The sequence below is a fragment of the Bos taurus genome, chromosome 5, assembly GCF_002263795.3.
Source record: "Bos taurus isolate L1 Dominette 01449 registration number 42190680 breed Hereford chromosome 5, ARS-UCD2.0, whole genome shotgun sequence".
In the NCBI taxonomy this organism is placed as follows: domain Eukaryota; kingdom Metazoa; phylum Chordata; class Mammalia; order Artiodactyla; family Bovidae; genus Bos; species Bos taurus.
This window is the reverse complement of record NC_037332.1, coordinates 26,586,869-26,609,960: the sequence shown is the minus strand read 5'-3', so window position 1 is coordinate 26,609,960 and position 23,092 is coordinate 26,586,869. Positions and strand designations below refer to the sequence as shown.

The following is a 23,092-nucleotide window of genomic DNA, read 5'->3' as shown; positions in this document are numbered from 1 at the left end:
ATGGTTTGAAGGGAATGACCTGAACAAGGTACCCCTACTTCCTAAGATGTGATTTTCTCATCTTCTTACTCTTCCTTTACCTAGGTGAGAAGAAATTTGCCTGCCCTGAGTGTCCCAAGCGCTTCATGAGGAGTGACCACCTGTCAAAGCATATCAAGACCCACCAGAATAAGAAGGGAGGCCCGGGTGTAGCCCTGAGTGTGGGCACTTTGCCCCTGGACAGTGGGGCAGGTTCAGAAGGCAGTGGTACTGCCACCCCTTCAGCCCTTATTACCACCAACATGGTAGCCATGGAGGCCATTTGTCCGGAGGGTATTGCCCGTCTTGCCAACAGTGGCATCAATGTCATGCAGGTGGCAGATCTGCAGTCCATTAATATCAGTGGCAATGGCTTCTGAGATCAGGCACCTGGGGCCAGAGACATATGGGCCATACCCATCAACCCTGGGATGCAAGGTAGCATGGGTCCAAGAGACGTGTGGGAGAGTGAGCCATGAGGCATTAAAAATGCATGGTGGTGGGAAGAATTGGGGGTGGGATACAAAAGAAGAGATGGGGTCCTGGCACCCACCTGTATCATCAGTACCTTCTTAAAGTGGGAAACATAGTGAAAATTCTGTTGGTACCACCTTTGGTGCCACCTTTGATGAGCATTTGTTTGACCCCAAACAGTTTCTTAACACTTCTTACCCCAGCCTCCCCCTTCCTGCATTTCCCTTCTCAGCTCCCCCATGATGGATCCCCCCCTTTCCTAAAGCCATCATGCCTTGATAAATATATATGATCATTGAAATACTTTTTAACAAAAACAGATTCTATATTATATATATATATATAAAAGATATATAGAGATGCATTTGCAGGGGTTGGCTGGGAGGAGGAAGGAGACCATTCTGTGACCAAAATACCTTGGTCATTTTTTTTATATTGCCTTATTTCCTTATGGCTGAGCCTTGTTGTGACACATCAAGATTTCTAATAGATGTTGTCTTGGCTTCCCACCAGATTAAGCATTTATATGCTCTGCTTTTAGTTTATATATACATACATAATGTTTTCCTTTCTTAATTTTGTCTTTTAATTTGGGATCAGCTTCTTGCACTCTTTCCCTGACTCAACCCTTTCTGTCTCCCCTTCTCTCGCCTGATCTCTTCATATTTTGTTTTTGGTAGTGGTCCCTGGATGAGGCACTTCTTTCATTTTTTAATAAAGTCCTTAGTCCCAGCAGCAGAATGGAGAAGCCTTGAAGCTCAGGCGAATGCTTGAGGTAGCTGTGAAGAGAGTGTTCAAAATACTACTGACGCAGGCACCCTTTTGGTGCTGGAGAGTCAAAAGCACCTCTCTCTTCATTGGCTGCTCTAAGCATCAGGAATCAGAAGTCTTTCTATGGAATTGTACAAGAGACCCTTTGAAAGTTATAGTCTGGGATCAGTTTGTCCAAACTGTGAAAAGATGGTCAAATAATAGGTAGGAGCTTTCAGTAGGAAAATGATGTGCTCAGAAGTGGAAGTGACTCAAGTAGTTCAGTTCAGGAGTTGGAGTGTTTGGACCTTTGTGCAACTTCTTCCAAGGTAGCTCTAAGCTTTGATGTGTGGGCTTCTGAGTTCACGTTCTGAAAGGAAATACACTTCCTCTTTTGAACATCTCCAGTAGTTGCTTTCCCATTATGTTATTACAGAGCATCAGCCAGTGACTCTGTTCTGGATTTCCATTCTGCAGAACTCCAGAGCATGGATCAGTGGCAAGGCAGTGGTTCTTTGATCTTTCCCCTTAACTCTTCGTAGGGTGGCTCCTGAGGGGAAAGGAAGTGCTCATGATCATGGGAATGATAGCCCAGAACAAAAAGAAATCTTGTCTTACCACTGTGGCTTATAGGGGAGACCAGGGAAAACCATCCTGCTTTTCTCCATGGCCTGATTCCTGAAGAGACTGATCCAAAAATTACAGCGGCAGGGAACTCTTAGTGCATTTGGCACTGAGATTTAAATGCAACCAGAGTTGTCCTCAAGGCCCAGCCATTAAAACATTGTCTCTCTTGACTTTCTGGTATCTCGTCAGAGAGCTTTTCACTGTGAGGAAGTGTGGAAATGGCTGTGTGTATGTGTGTAATCTGTTAGATTGGGGATAGGTTTTCTGTTAGCCAATACTATAAGAGACCTGCAATAAAAAATTACCCTAATCTGATAGAAAGTGAAGTGTTTGTGTATGACCGTGTGTGAATGTGTGTTCTCGCTTGTATATATCTACACACAGATGAGAAATTATATTTGAAATTGTTGGAAAATAAATCAAATTCAGATCAAAATGCCTTTCAGGCCCATTACCTAGAAATCTATCTTAAAACCTGGGTATGTTCCTGAGGTCATTGCTTTGCTTTTGCTAAACTAGTTACAATTATGAATGGGGGATATTCTACTGCACTTTTAAAAGAAGAAACTATTTTTGTGTTTGAAAGTGAAACCAACATCCAGATCTATAGTAGAGTCCTAATTCCTCTCATAATTTTGTTTACCTTGACTATAAATAGATGATGCCATGATTCTACTATATATTTTATATAAAATCTATCCAAATTAGGGTTTGGGTAAGTTTGTGTTGTTGTTTAACCTGAAATACAATAACTGTTAATATTTTAAACAAAAGCTCACTCCATTTGGTCCTTTGTCTGCAGACTTAATAGTGTTTTTGACACAGAAGCTATTGCAAGGAGCTTTCCCCTTATCAAATTGCATTAATACTGAAGTGAAAGTTATCTGCCCAGCCATTTATCACACTCTTTGTTCCCACTCAAAGGCAGAACTCTGAACATGTTATTTTATATCTGTAATCATGTACATAGGCATCTTCTGGAGGAAAGGGGCAAGATAACTCACTGGAGTGTGCAGTGTTTTGATAGAACATTTCAAGGAATGGAATCTTCCCCAGAATGAAATTACTAGATGTAATCTAGCTTAATGATGCTGAAGCTTATACACTTTTAGGTTATTTGATGATGGTTTTCTCTGGGATGGAATGCTGGTTTACCCCCAGCTCTTAGCACAAGCAAATTTATATCCAGTTCTTTCCACTTGTCCTAGTTCCTTCTCAACAAGGAAGCTCAAGATTCAGTATCTTGTTTGGCCCTAAAATGAAAGCCGCTACTGCTTTTATCTCCCCGCAGCAGTAAGTCAGTCAGTCTTTTCCACAGCACGTTAACCCACATTCCTTGAGTCAGGAGCTTATTGCTGAAAGTCCCTTCCCCTGAACTTTTTGCCAGAAGAAATTAGTGTAACTGACAGGCATATTGATTGTATTTTTTTTTTTTTCCACAAGTTGCTCTTTTATGTAACTTTCTAATGACCAAACCTTGTGGGGTTGGGGGTGCCCAGAGAAGTGATAATATTATTCCCTTATCCTTTCAGGTTGCCTGTTCACATATATCTGCTTATCATTTGATTGTCTCACTTTTTACCCAGAGCAGTAACAACCCACATCGTCTTCCTTCAGGGACTTCCCAGCGGGCACCCTGTTTATGGGTGCCATGTAGAATGCAGTGTAACAGATATTTTTCAGAATTCAGAATAGAACTCTTGATCCCAGAATGTATAGACTGAAGTGTTGGGTAAAGATTATGACTGGGGGAGGGTTAGAGACAAAGGCTGTAAATTACTATGGCTGATTGATTTATTTCTACTATATACATATATATATTTTTGCTTTTGTATATCCTATATAGGAAACTAAGCATTGTATTTTTTTTTTTTAACAAATCTGAGAAAGCACTATGAACTGCAGATGTTTGACTTTCAGAATATATTTTGTATTGTTAATATCTTCACATTGTGTGAATACTGGAAGCTGCAGATCTTTGCTAGGATGCAATAAATTTATACACTTTTTGAGGGGTTCTTCTGGGGGTGTTAATCAGGCCCCTGTTACGCTTTTGGGGAGCTCTGGTGCTAAAGTTTTCATTCAGTTGTAAGTACCCTGATGCCTTTTGGACCTTGGGATCAGATCAAAGGAGTTCTGATCCAGGTACCAAGGAAAATGAGGATAGTCTAGCTGCCTCAAGTGAGGGGCCCTTTGCATAGCTCTCCTTCCCCCTATTCAAGTACCCTCTTGGAGTTGGGAGGAGGAATGTGAAATCTCAGAGTTTCATCTCCCTTAGAAGAGAGCCAGTAACTTATTGTGCAAGGATGAAAGGTGGCAGCAGTAGCTTTGGGGAAAGGGAGGAGGATATGGCACTTCTCCAACCCCGGAAAACATTGCTTTTGAAAACTGCTGATAAACTATGGGTAGGTTATTACTTTTGTTTAGGAGCCTGTGTGCTCTGCGGTGCCTCTCTTGGCTCTACTCCTGGGGTACAGACCTCATCTAGGAGGATGAGGAGACCAGCTTTGAGGTTGACCTGTTTCTTTTCTTTGTCTGTCTTCCCTAAACACCAGCTCCCAGGAGGACATTAAGCAGCCTTAAGCTTAAATTCCTACTCCCTCTTGCCAATTTAGCTCACTTGCCTTAGATCGAAGTATGGGAAAGGGGGAAAAAAAATGGGAGTCCCTGGTTTCATTCACCTCCTAGGTCTTCTCCAGTTTGATTTCCCCAAACCCAGAAAGATTGCCTCCACAATGTTCATTTGAGGGAAATGAGTATTTTGTCCCATTTTCTCCCTTCCTCATTATCACAACCACAGCCTGCCTTGTCCCTGCTGAACAAGAAGAGGCATGATCTGTCCCTCAATTCCCTTTAATATCCAAAAAAAAAAAACCCATAAATAGGTCTCAAGTGAGGCTGCCGTGGGTGGTGAGGACTTTGTTGATACCTCTCCTGGGGTGTGTGTTTTCTCTTCCTCGCCTTCAGGAATTACACTGTGCCTTCTCCACAGAGGAATGGGATTCTCTACCCAGCCCCCCACTTTGCTAGCAGCTGCTCTTAAACAGTGTGCACAAGGGCAAGTCTTCATATTTCTGATCACCCCTTTCTCCCATTGGCATCCCATAGCTCTCACTTGGAATCTAAGGTGCAAAGATTTTGGGGAAAGTTGGGGAAAATGTGCTGAGATTGGTCTGAGGAGACTCCTTCTACACATACCAATGGCAGCTGCCCTAGGGCTTGCTTCCTCTTCCAGAGTCTGTCCTCCTCTGGGAGGAAGGGGCAGTGCTCCGGTCTCTGGTGCCTAAAACAAGTTTATTTCTCTCTCTTAACACTGGCAATAACCAGTCTCCATACCACTGTTGCCTTTTTAAACTTCTTAATAATCTCATGCTGTGTTTGTTGTTGGTTTCAATCCGATTATCACCTGGGCTGTGGGGAAATACTTTTAAATGCTCTCTCATCTTTCTTGCTCTTTTTTCCCCTTGATCTTGTGTATGTATGATGCTAATCTCTTGTCTTAGTTTCTTCCTGCTCTTTTGTATCTTACTTTCTTGTTACTTTCTTGTCTTTCCCCTGCCTTTTGTCTCTGGGTGTTTGGGGGCTTTTTTTTTTTTTTTTTTTTTTTGCCTTTTTGTACAAAGATTAGTTCAATGTAGTCTGTAGCTCCTTTGTAAACCAATTAAAAAAAAAAGTTTTTTAATAAAAAGCCATGTCTCTGGTGTGTTGAGAGGGTTGGGATTGGGGAGAATATGGTTATAACTTCATATACTAAACCCAAAATGAAGTTTTCTAGCTACACTGTTAATACATGTTAATCAGTGCAGTGTCCTACACTTAACTCCCAGGTAAACAATTCATGACCAGATCAGTGTGCCAGGACTACACAGAAATGCAGCAGATCCAGAGGAACAGGGACAGTTTGAACTTTTTTTTCTAAATTAGCTTCTTTTTTGAAATATTTTTAAATTCAAAGGAAAGTTGCAAAGATAGTGCAGAGGGTTTCTATATTCCGCTTTCCCAATTTTCTCCGTTGTTAACATTATCAGGATATATTCTCCAAATTAAGAAACTGACATTGGTACATTACATTAGCTGAATCCTAGGCTTTGTGGGCTTTATCCGTTGATGTCCTTTTTCTGTTCCAGGATCTGTGGCAGGATACCACATTGCATTTAGTTGGTGTGTTTCCCTAGTCTCCTCTGTGACTGACAGTTTCTTAGTCTTATTGGTGACTTTGACAGTCTTTGAGAGTACTGGCCATGTTCTGTAGAGTATCCCCCAATCTGAATTTGTCTGATTTTTTTTTCTCATTGTTAGACTGAGCTTACAGGTTTTGGGGGGAGAAAAAAGTACTACATAGGTGAAATGCCCTCATCACATCCTATCAAGGGGTGTGTGATAGCCATGTTACATGGATGGTAAAACCTTTATCACCTGGTTAAGGTAGTATTTGCCTGGTTTCTTCACTTTCTCTTTCCCTATTCTTTGGAAGTGAGTCTGCTGCTGCTGCTAAGTCGCTTCAGTCATGTCCGACTCTGTGCAGCCCCATAGACGGCAGCCCACTAGGCTCCCCCGTCCCTGGGATTCTCCAGGCAAGAACCCTGGAGTGGGTTGCCACTTCTTTCTCCAGTGGATGAAAGTGAAAGTGAAGTCGCTGAGTCGTGTCTGACTCTTAGTGACCCCATGGACTGCAACCCACAAGGCTACTCCGTCCATGGGATTTTCCAGGCAAGAATACTGGAGTGGGGTGCCATTGCCTTCTCCAGGAAGTGAGTCTAGCCCACCCTTAATGGGGTTGGTGGGAAGTAAGCTTCTGTGAGGAAACTGCCTCTTTTTTATTAATTTAAACTAGCAAGTACTCATGTATATTTAAGTGGGTGGTTATAATCCAATTATACAATATTTTTGTTGCTCACGTTGTCCCAGCTTTGAACATTGGAAGTGCTTTTGACGTCTGTGTCCCTTTGATATGTCTACATCCTCTTTTTTCTTGAGCACTTTTTGATACATAAGATGCTTCAGGCTCATACTGTATTTTCCCTGCCCCAGCCCTAGATTGGCCATTTCTCCAGGGAGCCTTTGTTCTTTTTATTGGAGAATGGTAGTTCGAAGCCAAGATCTAGCTCCAACATATTTTGCATTCAGTTAATACCAACCTGTGTCTAAAATGACTGAATCTGGATTATGGCCCCTTGAAACTAAAATTGAAGTTAACGCTAACAGCCTTTCCCATTTCCCGTCAGCCTGTGCTTTTACTTGCCTTCGTACCTATCTAAGAATCCTTGATTGATGGTTTATACTGTAACTACCAGCATTCTTGATTATTTTTGCTCATTTGACCCCTTGTGTCCACTTCATCAAAGCACTCAGTCATTTGATTTTCTTACGTAGCTATTTGAAATATAACATTTTAATGTTTGGCTTTACTGGAGGGGTTTTTATGAGGAGGGGCTGTATGTTTTTTGGCCTTAGGAGTCTTATGTGGCCCTTTAAATAGTTCTGTCAGCTATTCAGTCAGCAAACATTTATCGAGCCCTTACTATGTGCTAGGTTGAGGATAAAAGAAGTAAGACAGGCCCTGCTATCAAATACTTAATAGTCTGGCATAGTAATGTAGAACTGCAAGTTTCCTAGTCTTGACCCCATTTTTCAGCAGATAATTTGCTTCTTATTTTACAGAGAAAACAGAAGCATCAAAGTTCTTCAAACTTCCCTCCAATTTCCCATCAGATTTCCTCAAACTTCCCTCTCTTCTCACGTCTGCGTGTTCGCCAATACCAGTTTGCCCCCTTCTCCTAAGGAGAGAAGTGTTTTTCGTTTGCAGGGCCAAGCCTGCCACTAGTGCTCTCAACCTCATTTTCTTTGACTTCTTTTTGTTCTTTGTTTCAATAGTATTTTCTCCTTTTAAGTCTCTCCTGGAGAGACCTTCCGTCAGCCTATCATGGTGGCTCAGAAGGTAAGGAGTCTGCAATGTGGGAGACCCGGGTTCAGTCCGTGGGTTGGGAAGATCCCCTGGAGCAGGGAATGGCCACCCACTCCAGTTTTCTTGTCCAGAGCATTCCATGGACGGAGGAGCCTGATGGGCTACGGTCCATGGGGTCCCAAAGAGTTGGACATGACTGAACAACTAATACTTTTGACTTTTCAACCATGTTAAAATCTGCCTTTCTGCCCACCTCTCCCATTTTGAAAAGCCTCTGCTGCTGCTTCAAGCTGCTAACCTAATTCTTTGCATTTCCAAAGTGAGTGAGAGTTTAATTTTTCTCTTAGCCACCTGTCTGGCCATCGTTTACCAAGTCGCTCATCAGTACCAGCACCCTGGTTGCCTGCTCCAATGGCCTTTCAGCCCGTAGCCTCTTCGACCTCTTTCCAGCAGTGTGTGTCTCAGTCCTTTCTTCCCATGAAGTGTGAAACTGAGGCACTTCTGGTTTTCCTTCAACCTTTATATGTTTTAGTCTCCTTCATAGCCACTTCTTCCTCTGTCCCTGGAATAACTGGCATTCCCCATCCTGGGTCCTTTCATTACTCTCTCACCCCTGAACAAGTTGCATTCTCTCTTCTCTTTAGCTATTACATACATGTTGGTGACACCTAAATTAAAATCCCTCACTTTTTTCTCAACCTGGCAGCCTGCTTAGTAGATATTTTCATCTGAATGTCCCACAGATAACTCACTCAACATGTAAGGAAGAAAAATAATCCTTTGTGTTCCTTTCCTCACTTGCCATTAATACTCTTGATCATGTATACTTGAAATTTCAGAATCATCTTTTAATTCTCTTTCATCTATCAACATTCATTTGATTACTAATCCTGTCAATATTACTAACAGAGTGTATCTCCATTTTCCCCCTTCTTTTGGGTTTGGTTTTTTGGCCTCTGGGCTTGGAGGATCTTAGTTTCCCAATGAGGGATTGAACCCAGGCCCATAGCAGTGAAAGCTTGGAGTTCTAACCACTGGACCACCAGGGAATTCCCTCCCTCTTATTTCCACTGTCCTCGCACTCACCCTGGCTACTGCTTAGGTCTTGTAACTGATCTCCCTGAGCCTCAGTCGTCCATCTTTCACGTTGCCACCAGACCCCTGCTTAAAATCCTTTGCTTTTAGGAAAAGTACAACCTTTCCAGTCTGGTCCCAGTTTATCTCTAGTTGTGATTTTCAGCTTCGTGTCTCATACCCTTTTCTCCTGCTCAGTCTCTGCCCCTCCCCCATGGCCTGGCCTCAACACGCTTTTTGTGGTTTATACCTGTATTCTTGCTGCCTTTGTTCTTGCTGTTCCTTGGCTACAATAATCACCCTCCTTTTATTTGTTTTCAGTGTGATTACCTTGAGACAATTTACATATTCCTTTCTCTGTGAAACCTTTGGACACCTTTCTTCCCTTGTCTTCTCTACCCTGAACACAGTTTTAGCTTATTTGATCTTTCTGCTTGTGTAGCTCCTTGTTCATACCCTCTAGCTAGACATAATTTTCCGGTTGCTTATTGGTATTTTCTCCTGCTTTTCTAGACTGAGTTCCTGGAGGGCAAGAATCACATGTATTTTGTAGGTTCAGCATTTAATGAAATACCTTTTTTAAGACTAGGATCTAATATTTTTTGAGTTGAATGGATAAACTCACTTTAGCTTTGTCATCACTGGGGTCAAAAGTAAATTATTGGGCCACTACAGACTTTAATCAGGGGATCCTAATGAAGAGCTTTGTGTATGTGGAATCCAGGAAGCCTTCCTTCCTTTGCTTAAGTTCTTTCTCAGGACCTTCCTGATCCCCCAGCTCTCAGATCCTTACCCCTTTTCCTCCTCATCTCAGTTCTGAACTCTGCCCAGAGCATGTAGAGTTCCCATAAACCTGACTGGAATGTTTCTATATTGAGAGACAATATTTTTGCCTTGAGAGTAGTTATCCAAGGCTGTGGGTGAGGAGACTGCCTTCCTGCCTGCTCCTTACCTTGCTCTCCTCTGATAACTCCTGATGCAAGAAGCTCTTTTACCTTCAATTCCCCCCTCAATCCCAGACTTCAGTTCAGTCACCCAGTCGTGTCTGACTCTTTGTGACCCCATGAACTGCAGCACGCCAGGCCTCCCTGTCCATTACCAACTCCAGGAGCCTACCCAAACTCATGTCCATTGAGTTGGTGATGCCATCCAGCCATCTCATCCTCTGTTGTCGCCTTCTCCTCCTGCCCTCCATCTTTCCCAGCATCGGGGTCTTTTCCAATGAGTCAGCTCTTCGCATCAGGTGGCCAGAGTATTGAAGTTTCAGCTTTAGCATCATTCCTTCCAATGAACACCCAAGACTGATCTCCTTTAGGATGGACTGGTTGGATCTCCTTGCAGTCCTAGGGACTCCCAGGAGTCTTCACCAACACGAGTTCAAAAGCATCAATTCTTCGGTGCTCAGCTTCTTTATAGTCCAACTCTCACATCCATACATGACTACTGGAAAAACCATAGCCTTGAGTAGATGGACCTTTGTTGGCAAAGTAATGTCTCTGCTTTTTAATATGCTGTCTGGGTTGGTCCTAACTTTCCTTCCAAGGAGTAAGCGTCTTAATTTCATGGCTGCAATCACCATCTGCAGTGATTTTGGAGCCCCCCAAAATAAAGTCAGCCACTGTTCCACTGTTTTCCCATCTATTTGCCATGAAGTGATGGGACCAGATGTCATGATCTTAGTTTTCTGAAATGTTGAGCTTTAAGCCAACTTTTTCACTCTTGTCTTTCACTTTCATCAAGAGGCTTTTTAGTTCCTCTTCATTTTCTGCCATAAGGGTGGTGTCATCTGCATATCTGAGGTTATTGATACTTCTCAGTCCCAGACTTAGATCTGGCAAAGGAAGATAGTTGTAACTGAGTGCAGCATTCCATCTGCCTGGACTCCTAGAAGAGCCCAAGGAGGGATGGGCAGCTATCCATCAGCCTCAAAGCCCTGGTCATGCCTCTAGCTGCTGCTTCACACTACTGGGGCTTTGATACCCTCATGTAAGCTCCTCGGAAGACAGACTCCAGAATCATCCTGCATCTAAGCCAGATCATCCCTAGAAAGGGTTTCCAGGTAGCCACCAGCGGAACAGAAGGCTAGGAAAACAGGGAACCAGAATTCCTCTAATTCTCATGAGAGCCAGTTCCACAGTTTCTTCTGGGCAGTAATCTGATGGAGCTGGACTCCTGTCTCTCGATTGCGGCACGGGATCTACACCGCTCTCCTTCCATCTCCACGCTGATGTTCCCTCTACACACTCTGAGCCCTCCGGTCACAGTCTGCAGTTCCTGCAGCTTCATAGATACTGGAGATGTACTGTGGATATGAGTCACTCCAGGAGGCCCTTTCTGACCCCTCACTGTGTCCTGAGTTTCTCCTATGTTTGCTGACCTCTGGTGGTGATAGTTTGAACTGTACTATCTTTTTATAGTGGTTGGCTGACAGGTATTGGTACACATTTTCTCAGTCCATATTTAAATACTGTGTTAAAAGAAAATATTTTTTACTGCTGAATTTTGTATTTTCTTTCAGGCATCATGGCCATAAATGCAAAAAAAAAAAAAAGGGAAAACAGGACCTGGGCTTTAGAATCAGACTTACTACGTCCAATCCTAACTGCTATTTCCTGACAGAGTGACCTTGGTCAAGTTACCTAAATTCAGCTTTCTTACCTGTAAAGTGAAGATAATAATAACTCAATGGGAGAATTAGATGTGATGATTGTAAAATTCATAGCCCTAGTCGTGCCCTAGCACATAGGTGCTCAATAAAGTTTGTTACCTTTTCTATAATGGTGATCAATGTGATTTTTTAAAAATTTTGATAACATCAAATCTACCTTCATACATCTATTTTCAATGTGATTTTTTAAAAACTCTAATTTTATACAGCTGCTTTCCTGACCCTTGAGTTTAGAAAATCAGGTCAACTCAAAAGTCTAGGCCTGTGAAGCCTGTCTGTGCCCACAGAACCACAGATCTGAGCCCAGAAAATAAGAGCTAGAAGGGCTTTTGGGAACAGGTGAATGGCTCTGAGCACTTAACCTCACTTGGGTTTCCAGCCTGGGAAGAGCTGACAGCAGCCAGCACTTTTTCCTAGGGTCAGCAAAGGGCAGAGGTTTGGCATCACTCTGTTCTCAGTGGGAACTCTAAGGCCCCCTCCTCCCACTTTACAGAGAAAAGAGGAGGTGGCTGAACAGAGGAAGATACAGGACTGGTTCTCTGCTCCTCCCTCTCTCCCTGCTTTTCCCCACACCCATCCTCTCCCCCACAGCAGCCGTCTCCCCCACAGAGACGGGGAAGAGGGAGGCGGGTGGAGTTGGGGGCTGAAGGATCAGAAGCCCCACGGTGCTCTGTGTCTGAAGGAAGCTCTGGCCAGGGACAGCTGTGCTGGCTCCTGCTGCCCGCTCCAGCATGATGCTGGGGGTCTTGGGGCTCTGGGCACTGCTTCCTACAGCTGTGCAAGGTAAGTGTCTACAGGGAGAAGCAGGGTCTTTCCAGCCACCCATCGTGGGAGGGAGCACTTGAAGAGTGATGAGTGGAGTGGGTGAGTGAGGGTGAAGGGTACAGCCAGGTGTTCCCTTGGTGGGGGTCACGTTCCAGGTCTCTGCTGACCCTGTTTCCTCCTGTGGCTTTACCACGCTAGCTCTGCAATAAGAAACATGTTTTGTCTCTCTCCCGGCTTCTGTCTCTGCCCCTGCATTCACTCCCATCTTGACCCCTCCCCTCCCCTTACCCTGGCCCGCAGCACCCCCCAGCAGGCGGACCTGTGTGTTCTTCGAGGCCCCTGGAGTGCGGGGAAGCACACAGAACCTGGGGAAGCTGCTGGATGCAGGGCCGGGCCCCCCCAGGGTTATCCACTGCCTCTACAGCCGCTGCTGCTTTGGAATCTGGAACCTGACCCAAGACCAGGCACAGGTGGAGATGCAAGGTGAACGGCACAGCATCTGCCAGGCATACCCGGGTGGGAGAGAGGCTCATCCTGGGTGGGGGTGGCCGCTGAGGAGGGCAGGAGAAATGGAATGTGTGGAGGGAAAGAAAAGGCTGTGAGAGATGGAAGGGATGCCCTCTGTGTTCCCAGACCCGTACACACTCTGTCCCTCCCTTTCTCTCCTCCTTCTCCCAACCCCTCTGCGTCAGGATGCCGAGACAGCGATGAGCCAGGCTGTGAGTCCCCCCGCTGTGACCCAAGTCCCCGAGCCCATCCTCGCCCCAGCTCTACTCTCTTCACCTGCTCCTGTGGCGCTGACTTCTGCAATGCCAATTACAGCCATCTGCCTCCTCTGGGGAGCCCTGGGACACCTGGTTTGGAGGGCCCCCAGGCCATTTCAGGTAGCCACCCAAGGTGCTGGAGCCAGGTGGGGGCTGGGGCCCAGGTTAGATGAGAGGTTAGAACCAGGGCCAATTCTCACCCTACCGCTGTCCTAAGCTTCCCTCCTCCTGGCCTTGAGAAGTTGGTTGCCCTGGTGACTGGAAGATAAGGGGGCTTGTGACCAGGGTGGGGGTGGGTAGAGAAGCAATTCTCTGAGGAGAGGGAGAGAAACAGAGAGCAAGGTTTGGGGCAGGGCTCACCCAGTCTTCTTTCTTGCTCTAACCTCCAGGGGAGTCCACCTGGATAGCGCTGCTGCTGCTGGGACTGCTTCTGCTGCTGCTGCTGCTAAGCAGCAGCATCTTGGGTACTACTCTACCCCACCCCACCTTGTGATCCCCCCCCAAGGCACTGCCCCAGCGCTCTGACCCCTCTCCAGGCTCTCCTGACCCCCATCACTTCCCAGTCTCCATGCCTGGGTACCCTGACCCTAAGGCTGTTCTCTGCCCCAGCCCTGCTGCAGCGGAAGGCCTGCCGAGAGCGAGGTGGGCCAGAGCCCGAGCCAGAGTCAGATTCAGGCAGGGACTGGAGTGCTGAGCTGCCGGAGCTGCCTGAGCTGTGCTTCTCCCAGGTGCCCAGGGATGGCGGGGAGGGGGCCTCTGGGCACTCTCAGAGAGTGTGCTGGAGAGGAAGCCCGGCCCAAACCCAGCACTGTGTCCCCACCAGGTCATACGGGAAGGAGGTCACGCAGTGGTGTGGGCTGGGCAGCTGCAAGGCAAGCTGGTAGCCATCAAGGCCTTCCCCCTGAGGGCTGTGGCCCAGTTCCAAGCTGAGAGAGCGTTGTACGAGCTGCCAGGCCTACAGCATGACCACATTGTCCGCTTTATCACCGCGAGCAGGGGCTGCCCTGGCCCCCTGCCCTGTGGGCCCCTGCTGGTACTAGAACTGCACCCCAAGGTGAGGACCGAGGACTGTCTGTGTGTGGGAAGGTGGGGCGGGGAGTGGTGGCAGCTAGGCCCTGTTGAGGCTTGTTCCTTTGCTGTAGATTGCCTTTTCTCCAGAACATTAAATATGCTTTTTATTTTTTTTCTTTTTATTATTATAAGCAGTACTTGCTAATAATTTTGACTTACAATATATAGACAAGGAAAGGGAGAAATCAAAACAATTCATATTCCCAACCTTAAGGAAAACCAATGTTAAAGACAGATCTCTGGGCACAGACTTCCAAATTCATTCATCTATCCATTCAACTAATATTGATGAACAATATGTTGCTGGAAAAAAACACACCCAGCCCCTGCCCTTTCCAGATTTTACAGAGTAGTAGGGGAGACAGAACGGGATCAAGCAAACACAGAAAGAAATGTAAAGTGTCAAGTGAATTAAGTGCTGAAAAGGTCCTATAAGAAAAGACTAAGGAGGCGTAACTCAAAGGGAGGATCATGAGCAAAAAGGATGAAGAGAAACAGATAGGCAGGGGCAGACCGCACCAGCCTTGTAGGCCTCTAAGGACTTGGGATATCGTCACCTACAGTTCCTCCACCTCTGAAATCTTGAGTTCTGGAAAGTCTCTTCTTCGACCATATACCTCACAGCCCAGCTCAAAAATCACCACTTTTTTGGTTTTGTTTAACTTTCCGGGCACACTGAAGGCGCTCAATAATGTCTGTAGAATGAGGGACTCCACTGTTCCTTTCCTCCCAGCTGCTCCACACCAGCTGCTCTACCCAATGTCTCTCCCCACCCACGCCCTGCTACGGGGTGACACCCCAGGCCAGGTGACTCATGCGGGTGCCCCCACCTAGCCTATTCGGCCTCTTCTGTCTTTATCCCAAGTCCTGTGAGGCAGTATAAGGTGGTTAAAGGTGAGTGATGCTGGCAGTCAGACTGCTGGGGGGTCAGGTTGTACAACTCTCTTGCCCAGGGATTTCCAGCAAGCTCCTCATCCATAAAACAGGAATGACAAGAGTACCCACCTCCCAGGGTTGTAGTGAGGGTTACAGGAGGCCTGGCACGTGCCAAGTGCTCAGGATACTTAAACTAGAGCTACTATTTTTCCTGTCAATCTGAGTCATGTACACCCTCACTCCTGCATTGCCTACTGCCGTGCTCTGGGTGTGTCGTGTGTAAGTCTGCTGGAAGACGCGGAGGGAAGTCTGACAATTGATCTCTGCTCCTTGGGGTGAATCAGCCTCTTCCAGCTTTGTGTGTCCCCCTCTTTTCTCTGCTTCTCCCCAGGGCTCCCTGTGCCACTACTTGACCCAGCACACCAGTGACTGGGGCAGTTCCCTGCGGATGGCACTGTCCCTGGCGCAGGGCCTGGCATTTCTCCATGAGGAACGTTGGCAGGATGGTGGGTGAGCTGGGGGCCAGAAGTCATGGGAGTCAGGAGCCATGCTGCTGTTTCTGATTTTCCCTTAGCTTGGAGGGGAAGGATTGGGTCAAAATGACAAAAGAAGAAGATCCGTGCCCCTTCAGCCTGGCTTCTCCCACAGGCCAGTACAAACCAGGTATCGCCCACCGAGATCTGAGCAGCCAGAATGTGCTCGTTCGGGACGATGGGTCATGCGCCATCGGAGATCTGGGCCTCGCCTTGGTGCTCCCTGGCCTCGCCCAGCCCCCAACCTGGGCCCCTAGTCAACCCCGAGGGCCGGCTGCCATCATGGAGGTCAGTACTCTGGAGGAGGGAGAGACCCAGGATGGTGGTGGTGGTGCTGATGACGAAGCAGCGACAGTGCGGCAGCACCTATAGTGTACGGGGTGCTGCTGAGTCTAGTCGGGGGCTTGAGGGTTGCCATGGAGATGATCCTTGCCGTCCAGGCTGGTACCCAGCGGTACATGGCACCGGAGCTCTTGGACAAAACTCTGGACCTTCAGGACTGGGGCACAGCCCTGCGGCGAGCTGACATCTACTCTCTGGCTCTGCTCTTGTGGGAGATTATGAGTCGCTGCCCAGATTTGCGACCTGGTGAGGATGGAGGTGACAGCGGCCCCCTCCCTGCCCCCCCCCGCCCCCTGCCCCCGTGCCCCACCTGCTCATTCTAGACTCACCTACGTCCTGACCCAGGAAGCTCTACCTTTCTCCCTCTTGGTCTTCCTACAAGAAGGCACCCCTTGGGCTACCTGACACCTAGCCTCATGTGCCTTTTCCCAGACAGCAGACCACCACCCTTCCAGCTGGCCTATGAGGCAGAACTGGGCAGCGCCCCCACTGCCTGTGAGCTGTGGACCTTGGCGGTGGAGGAGAGGAGGCGCCCTCACGTTCCATCCACCTGGTGCTGCTTGACCACTGTAAGAGGGTGCAGGCTGGGGGGCTGGGGACCTGGAGAGTCTCGACATGGGCTTCAGGGACCTATGCACCAGGACAGCCCACCTGTTCCTATCCCTTCCCGTCTCCCACCACTCCTGGCTCATGTTCAGCTGGAGCTGGGCAAACTTGCTCTGTACTCATGTTCATCCCTTTCCACTGTAAGCCTCACATAGCCCGTTCCTGAGACACACACCTTCCTCTTGCTCAGGTTTGCCTTGTCCATCCCTCTTCTCTCCATCAGCAGTTTGCCCTGTTCCTCAGTTCCTTCCTCCAGGAAGCCCTCCTTGGCTTTGCTTCTGGTCTGAGCTCTGCCCCCAAGATGGCTGCTTTCCTGGTACACTGGAGCCCAATATTTGTTTTTTAACATTTTTTTAAAAGTATTTATTCATTTGTTATTTTTGTGTATGCTGGGTCTTCACTGGGGCGCTTGGGCTTTCTCTAGTTGCGGTGCGTGGGCTGCTCGTTGCGGTGGCTTCTCTTGTTGAGGAACATAGGCTCTGGGCCAGCGAACTTCCTTAGTTGTGATGCATGGGCTTATTTGCTCCACACCATGTGGAATCTTCCTGGACCAGGGATCAAACCTGTGTCCCTTGCATTAGCAGGTGGATTCTTAACAACTGTACCACCAGGGAAGAATAAATTTAAAAACATTTATTTATTTGGCTGCATCGGGTCTTAGTTGTGGCACGTGGGATCTCTGTTGCGTCATGTGAGATCTTTCACTGGGGCACACAGACTCTCTAGATGTGTTCCTTGGGCTCCAGAGCACGCAGACTTAGTAGATGTGGCTTCTGGGCTTAGTTTCTCCGAGGCATGTAGGATCTTAATTCCCCCACCAGGAATCGAACCTATGTCCCTTGAATAGCAAGGCAGATTCTGAACGACCAGACCACCAGTGAAGTCCCCTGGAGCCCAATATTTAATCCAATAATTTCCTCATTCTGTTTTACACCTCTGTGTTTCTGTCACGACCCAATTAAAGCCAGAACTAGGGATAAGGTTAAAACAGTGCCTGAATAGTGAAATTTCAGGGTTTCTGCTGAAAACAGTTTCCTTACAGGAGGCCCCTTCTGCTGCTACCTGATCTGAAGTTTCCACTGCTCAAGTGTCTGTTGGGTTTGGTAACAAAGGCTAGGTATTGTTTGCAGAAGACGCTGGTTGCCTGAGAGAAAGGAGCAGTTAAACCATTAATGAGTCTGAACTAGCATCTCAGAGGAAAAGGTGGACTCTTTGGAGAGAACTTTTCTCATAAGAGAGGAAATGAAAGGCGTGATTTCGGTGAAAGGGAGGAAGGAGGCTCCAGGAAGGAACAGTAGAGGAGTGTTGAGACCTGGGCCATCAAGGATGCCTTTTAACGCTGGGGCCACTCAGGGTTCTGAAGTAAAGCCTGCCTCCCGGTCATTCTTCCCAGGACCCTGGAGGCCTGAGAGAGCTCCTGGAGGACTGCTGGGATGCAGACCCTGAAGCGCGGCTAACAGCTGAGTGTGTACAGCAGCGCCTGGCTGCCCTGGCCTCTCCTGAGGAGGCCCACCTCTTCCCTGAGGGCTGTGCGCAGGACTGCTCACTTTGCTGCCTGGAAGACCATTTCTCCACTCCTCCCGTCTGCCATTCTCCCCAGTAGGCTGCAGCTGAGTGCCTGCCACTTCACGGTTCAGCAAGGCCCTTTTTCCAGAAATCCTCAACCTACCTGGACTACTTCTCCTGTGTAAATACGCATTTATGTAGATCCTGTGTTTGTTGTTGTTGTTCAGTCACTAGATCGTGTCTGATTCTCTGCAACTCCATGGACTGCAGCATGCCAGGCTCCTCTGTCCTCCACTATATTCTGCTGCTGCTGCTAAGTCACTTCAGTCGTGTCTAACTCTGTGCCCATAGATGGCAGCCCACTGGGCTCCCCGTCCCTGGGATTCTCCAGGCAAGAATACTGGAGCAGGTTGCCATTTCCTTCTCCAATGCATGAAAGTGAAAAGTGAAAGTGAAGTCGCTCAATCGTGCCCGACTCTTAGCGACCCCATGGACTGCAGCCTACCAGGCTCCTCCATCCATGGGATTTTCCAGGCAAGAGTACTGGAGTGGGGTGCCATTGCCTTCTCTGACTATATCCTAGAGTTTGCTCAAATTCACATCCATTGAGTTGGTGATGCTGTCTAACCATATCATTCTCTGCTGCCCACTTCTGCTTTTGCCTTCAATTTTTCCCAGCATCAAGGTCTTTTCCAGTGAGTTGCTCTTCGCATCAGGTGGCCCAAGTATTGAAGCTTCAGCACCAGTCCATCCAATGAATATTCAGGACTGATTTCCTTTAGGATTGACTGGTTTGATCTCCTTGCAGTCCAAGGGACTCTCAAGAATCTTCTCCAGCACCACAGTTCAAAAGCATCAATTCCTCTTGCTCAGCCTTCATGATCCAACTCTCACATCTACACATGACTACTGGAAAAACCACAGCTTTGACGATATGGACTTTTGTCAGCAAAGAGATGTCTCTGGTTTTTAATATGTTGTCTAGGCTTGTCATAGCTTTCCTTGTAAGGAGAAAGCATTTTTTAATTTCATGGCTGCAGTCACCATCTGCAGTGATTTTGGAGCCTAAGAGAAGAAAATCTATCACTGCTTCCACTTTTTCCCCTTCTGTTTGCCATGAAGTGATGGGACCAGATGCCATAATCTTAGTTTTTTGAATGTTGAGTTTTAAGCCAGCTTTCATTCTCCTCTTTCACCCCTCATCAAGAGGCTCTTTAGTTTCTCTTCACTCTTCTGCCATTAGTGTGTATCATCTCCATATTTGAGGTTGTTGATATTTCTCCCAGCAGTCTTGATTCCAGCTTGTGATTCATCCAGCCTGGCATTTCACATGATGTACTCTGTATATAGGACTTCCCTGGTGGCCACCTATTTCCCCCATAATTTAGTTTCAACAGCACTCTGAATAATCTTTAAACATAAGTTTCATTCTGTCTTGCCTCTGCTCAACAGTCCACTTGCCTTTTTCATGACAATGCTGTGAGCACTATTTACCAAGGGCTCAGAGAAGTTTAGAATGTGTTCAAGGTCATACAGACTTTAAATAACAAAGAAGGGATTTTCAGCCATTAAAAGTGAAGTTTATGCTGGAAATAGAACTGCCATACGACCCAGCAATCCCACTGCTGGACATACACACCGAGGAAACCAGAACTGAAAGAGACGTGTACCCCAGTGTTCACTGCAGCACTGTTTACAATAGCTAGGACATGGAAGCAACTTAGATGCCCATCAGCAGATGAATGGATAAGAAAGCTGTGGTACATATACATAATGAAATATTACTCAGCTATTAAAAAGAATGCATTTGAATCAGTTCTAATGAGGTGGATGAAACTGGAGCCTATTATACAGAGCGAAGTAAGTCAGAAAGAAAAACACCAATACACTATATATTAACACATATATATGGAATTTAGAAAGATGGTTACGATGATCCTATACAGCAAAAAAGACATAGATGTAAAGAACAGACTTTTGGACTGTGGGAGAAGGCGAGGGTGGGATGATTTGAGAGACTAGCATTGAAACATGTATATTATCATATGTGAAACAGATGACCAGTCCAGGTTCGATGCATGAGACAGGGTGCTCAGGGCTGGTGCACTGGGATGACCCTGAGGGATGGGATGGGGAGGGAGGTGGGAGGGGGGTTCAGGATGGGGAACACATGTACACCCGTGGCGGATTTATGTCAATGGCAAAAACCAGCACAATACTGTAAAGTAATTAGCCTCCAATTAAAATAATAAAAAAGTGAAGTTTATGGAAACACCACAAATAATTAGAAACAGATAATATTATACGAACATATGTTGACAAGCCTAGGGTTATGTTAAAACAAAGATAAACCTATGATCACAAGAAAAGCAAACAAATACCAATTTTTTTCAAAATACCCAACCAAAACTGTCAAGATTATCAAAAACAAAGTCTGAGAAACTGGCACAACCAAGAGGAGCCTAAGGAGACACATGACCTCTTGGATAAAATCCTGGAATAGAAAAAAAGGACATTGGGTAAAAACCAAGGAAATATGAATAAAGTATGGAGTTAATAATCATGAATCAATATCGGCTTATTTGGGTAACAAATGTACCATACTAATGTAAGAGTTATCAATAGGGGAACAGGGTATGGTGAATATGAAAACTCTGTATTACCTTCTCAGTTTTTCTGTAACTCTAAAGCTGTTCTGAAAAAATAAAGCTTATTTAAAAAAATAAAAACTATGACTTGCTTCAAAACTGTGGAGAGGCCATAAATATAAAAAAAAAACAAGGGGAGGCTTGTCGTAAGCATTACGATGTTTACTTGCAATATTTTGAGTGGATGTGCTGGAATATGTTGTATTGGAGGGATCACTAACAGGAAATTCAGAAAATCTACATGATAATCTTGGCTCTTCTAACTCTGAACTCTTAAGAGTTTATTTATTTAATTTTCTCAGGAAGTTGAATGAATGATTCTCTTAAGTAATTTCCAACCCTATAATTCCACGATTCTATGATAAAATATTAAAGTCCCAGTTTTAAAGATTACTTCACCAAATGCAGTATATAACTAGTATGGCATTGCCATGATTAGTGATTCCATACTCATGGAGATGCAGTATACAAATAAATAAACTTCTTATAAACTTGGAAACAGAAATCTATGAATAGAATGGCTCATGGGAGGGAAACTGTGTGGCTGAAGATGGGTAAAACGATAGAAAAGGACTGATTTTTTTTAACCTCTTGAATTTTGAATTTTTTGCATATTTTGTATATTAAAATTACATGTTTACTTATTAACTTAAAATGTCTATGCCTAGTGAAAAAAAAGACTGGATGGAAGTATTCCAAAATAATAATTAGTGATTCTGTTTGGTGATGGGACCTCAAAAGCAGTCTTCTTTTTCTTTCTACTTTTCTGTGTTTTCCAAGTTTTCTTTAAGTCTTATGAATTCCTTACAGGATCTAGGAAAAATATGTAAATGAATATGCTATCACCAGAAAAAATTCTTAGAAAAAAACCCCCACAGGTCACTTATAGCACCCTCCTTTGGCACTAAGGGACATGATTTGTAGCATATTTTGTGCTTATTGATACAGTGTTTGCTGAAGTTGTTTCATTTGTGACCATCATATTCTCACCTAGTCTGTAATGGGAAGCATGGAGAGCATGGAGGAGCACAGTTTATATTCTTTCTGGTTTTGTTATAGCACCCAGTTTAGGACTCTGGAGTCCTGAGTTCCTAACCTGGATCTGCCACTAACTTGGGTGGAATCTGCAATATGCCATTTCTCCTTTTTTTCCCCACTTATCCCTTGTTAGCATGCAGGATCTTAGTTCCCTCACCAGGGATTGAACCCATGCCCCCTGCTCTGGAAACGCAGTTTTCACTAGACCAACAGGGAAGTCCCCTGCCCCCACCCACCTTTTTTCCTTTTGTCCTGTGCCAGTTTAATGCCTTCACATACTGCCATAGGCCTGCCTACCTATAGTTCTTAGAGAGCAAGCAACAGATGTCTTATGCTGCTTTATATGTCTATAGTGCCTTCCTCCGGAGAAGGCGTTGGCACCCCACTCCAGTACTCTTGCCTGGAAAATCCCATGGATAGAGGAGCCTGGTGGGCTGCAGTCCATGGGGTCGCGAAGAGTCGGACACGACTGAGTGACTTCACTTTCACTTTTCACTTTCATGCATTGGAGAAGGAAATGGCAACCCACTCCAGTGTTCTTGCCTGGAGAATCCCAGGGATGGGGGAGCCTGGTGGGCTGTCTATGGGGTCACACAGAGTCGGACACGACTGAAGTGACTTAGCAGTAGCAGCAGCAACAGCAATGCCTTCCTCAGGTGTAGGAAAACAACTACAAATATTCTATATCTTCAACCTCTTCTCTGAATGTCCTCTTTTCTTTCTCCCACCCGTTAAAATGAACCTTGCTTTTCCTGGAGTGTTAACTGTTTTTTCTTTCACAGACACTGGAGGAAGGTGGATATTTTCCTTGCTCTCTGTTGCTGCCTCTAGACCATTGCTCTTTCTCCTTAAAAATCCAAACTTCTCTGAAATGCATGCCATCAGACCACATGATCTGCGTTGTGGTTATCTGCAGACCTCCTGGTCACTAGTGTATTTGTTGAATATTTTAGTATCTGGTCAAAGTCTTTTTCTTTTCATCATTACTTTTATCATCATTCTTAGTGACTTAAGTCACTATTTTAATCCTTTCATCTTGACCTTTTTCCTTCCAACAAGATTTTCCTTTACCACCCTTAGCTACCAAATCTGCTTCAAGCATTCCATTCTTTGGGTACCAACTCCTGCCTTTTCAGCTCAGTTACTCTAGAAAGCCTCTATTGGCACATCCAATCCATTCACCCTGTCACTTTTTCACTATTCATCTCACCCCTTAAGTTTTCTCTTCTTTGTTCAGTTTATCTTCCATGGTCTTTCGTTATAATCGCTACACTCTCAACAGTCTTGCCCCTCTTTCCATTTCTCTTATATTTTTGCAGGCAAACCTCATCCCAAGTTAAATCCAGTTCTCTTCCTTTTTCACAGCTGTACCCAAGCATTGGCGTTTAACTGGAAGCAGCTACCACCTGTGCTGACGGGTCTCACTT

General features: G+C 45.7%; 2 protein-coding genes across 6 annotated transcripts in view; both read left to right on the top strand.

Moving 5' to 3' along the window:
* SP1 (Sp1 transcription factor) overlaps positions 1-11,626 on the top strand; it is a 44,458-nt gene extending 32,832 nt beyond the window's left edge. Inside the window, exon 6 of one of the 2 annotated variants that reach the window (XM_024992087.2) lies at positions 85-11,626. In XM_024992087.2, coding sequence (XP_024847855.1) covers positions 85-398 — 314 coding nt within the window. In that variant the 3' untranslated portion in view covers positions 399-11,626. The remainder of the gene's footprint in view (positions 1-84) is intronic. The other variant, NM_001078027.1, reaches the window with a different exon arrangement.
* A 97-nt stretch (positions 11,627-11,723) lies between these two features.
* On the top strand, positions 11,724-20,708 carry AMHR2 (anti-Mullerian hormone receptor type 2). 4 transcript variants are annotated; one of them, XM_024991706.2, is made up of 11 exons: positions 11,724-12,299; positions 12,582-12,764; positions 12,974-13,165; positions 13,435-13,509; positions 13,655-13,773; positions 13,869-14,099; positions 15,384-15,498; positions 15,641-15,813; positions 15,966-16,125; positions 16,300-16,436; positions 17,867-20,708. In XM_024991706.2, the coding sequence occupies exons 1-11, from the start codon at positions 12,248-12,250 to the stop codon at positions 18,074-18,076; spliced, it is 1,647 nt and encodes a 548-aa protein (XP_024847474.1). In that variant the 5' UTR covers positions 11,724-12,247; the 3' UTR covers positions 18,077-20,708. The 4 variants fall into 4 exon arrangements, with proteins under 4 accessions (XP_024847474.1, XP_059742359.1, XP_024847475.1 ...); NM_001205328.1 differs by having other exon boundaries at positions 12,251-12,299; positions 15,966-16,113; positions 17,867-18,478; XM_059886376.1 differs by lacking the exon at positions 15,966-16,125 and having other exon boundaries at positions 17,867-17,957.
* Positions 20,709-23,092: the final 2,384 nt, after the last annotated feature.

Excerpts from the sequence above, each read along its gene's own strand:
- AMHR2 (XM_024991706.2), top strand. The coding sequence starts at position 12,248 with ATGATGCTGGGGGTCTTGGGGCTCTGGGCACTGCTTCCTACAGCTGTG. Across the intron at positions 12,765-12,973 it reads GGCACAGGTGGAGATGCAAG|GATGCCGAGACAGCGATGAG; the intron begins GTGAACGGCACA and ends CCTCTGCGTCAG. Across the intron at positions 16,126-16,299 it reads GCGACCTGGTGAGGATGGAG|ACAGCAGACCACCACCCTTC; the intron begins GTGACAGCGGCC and ends GCCTTTTCCCAG.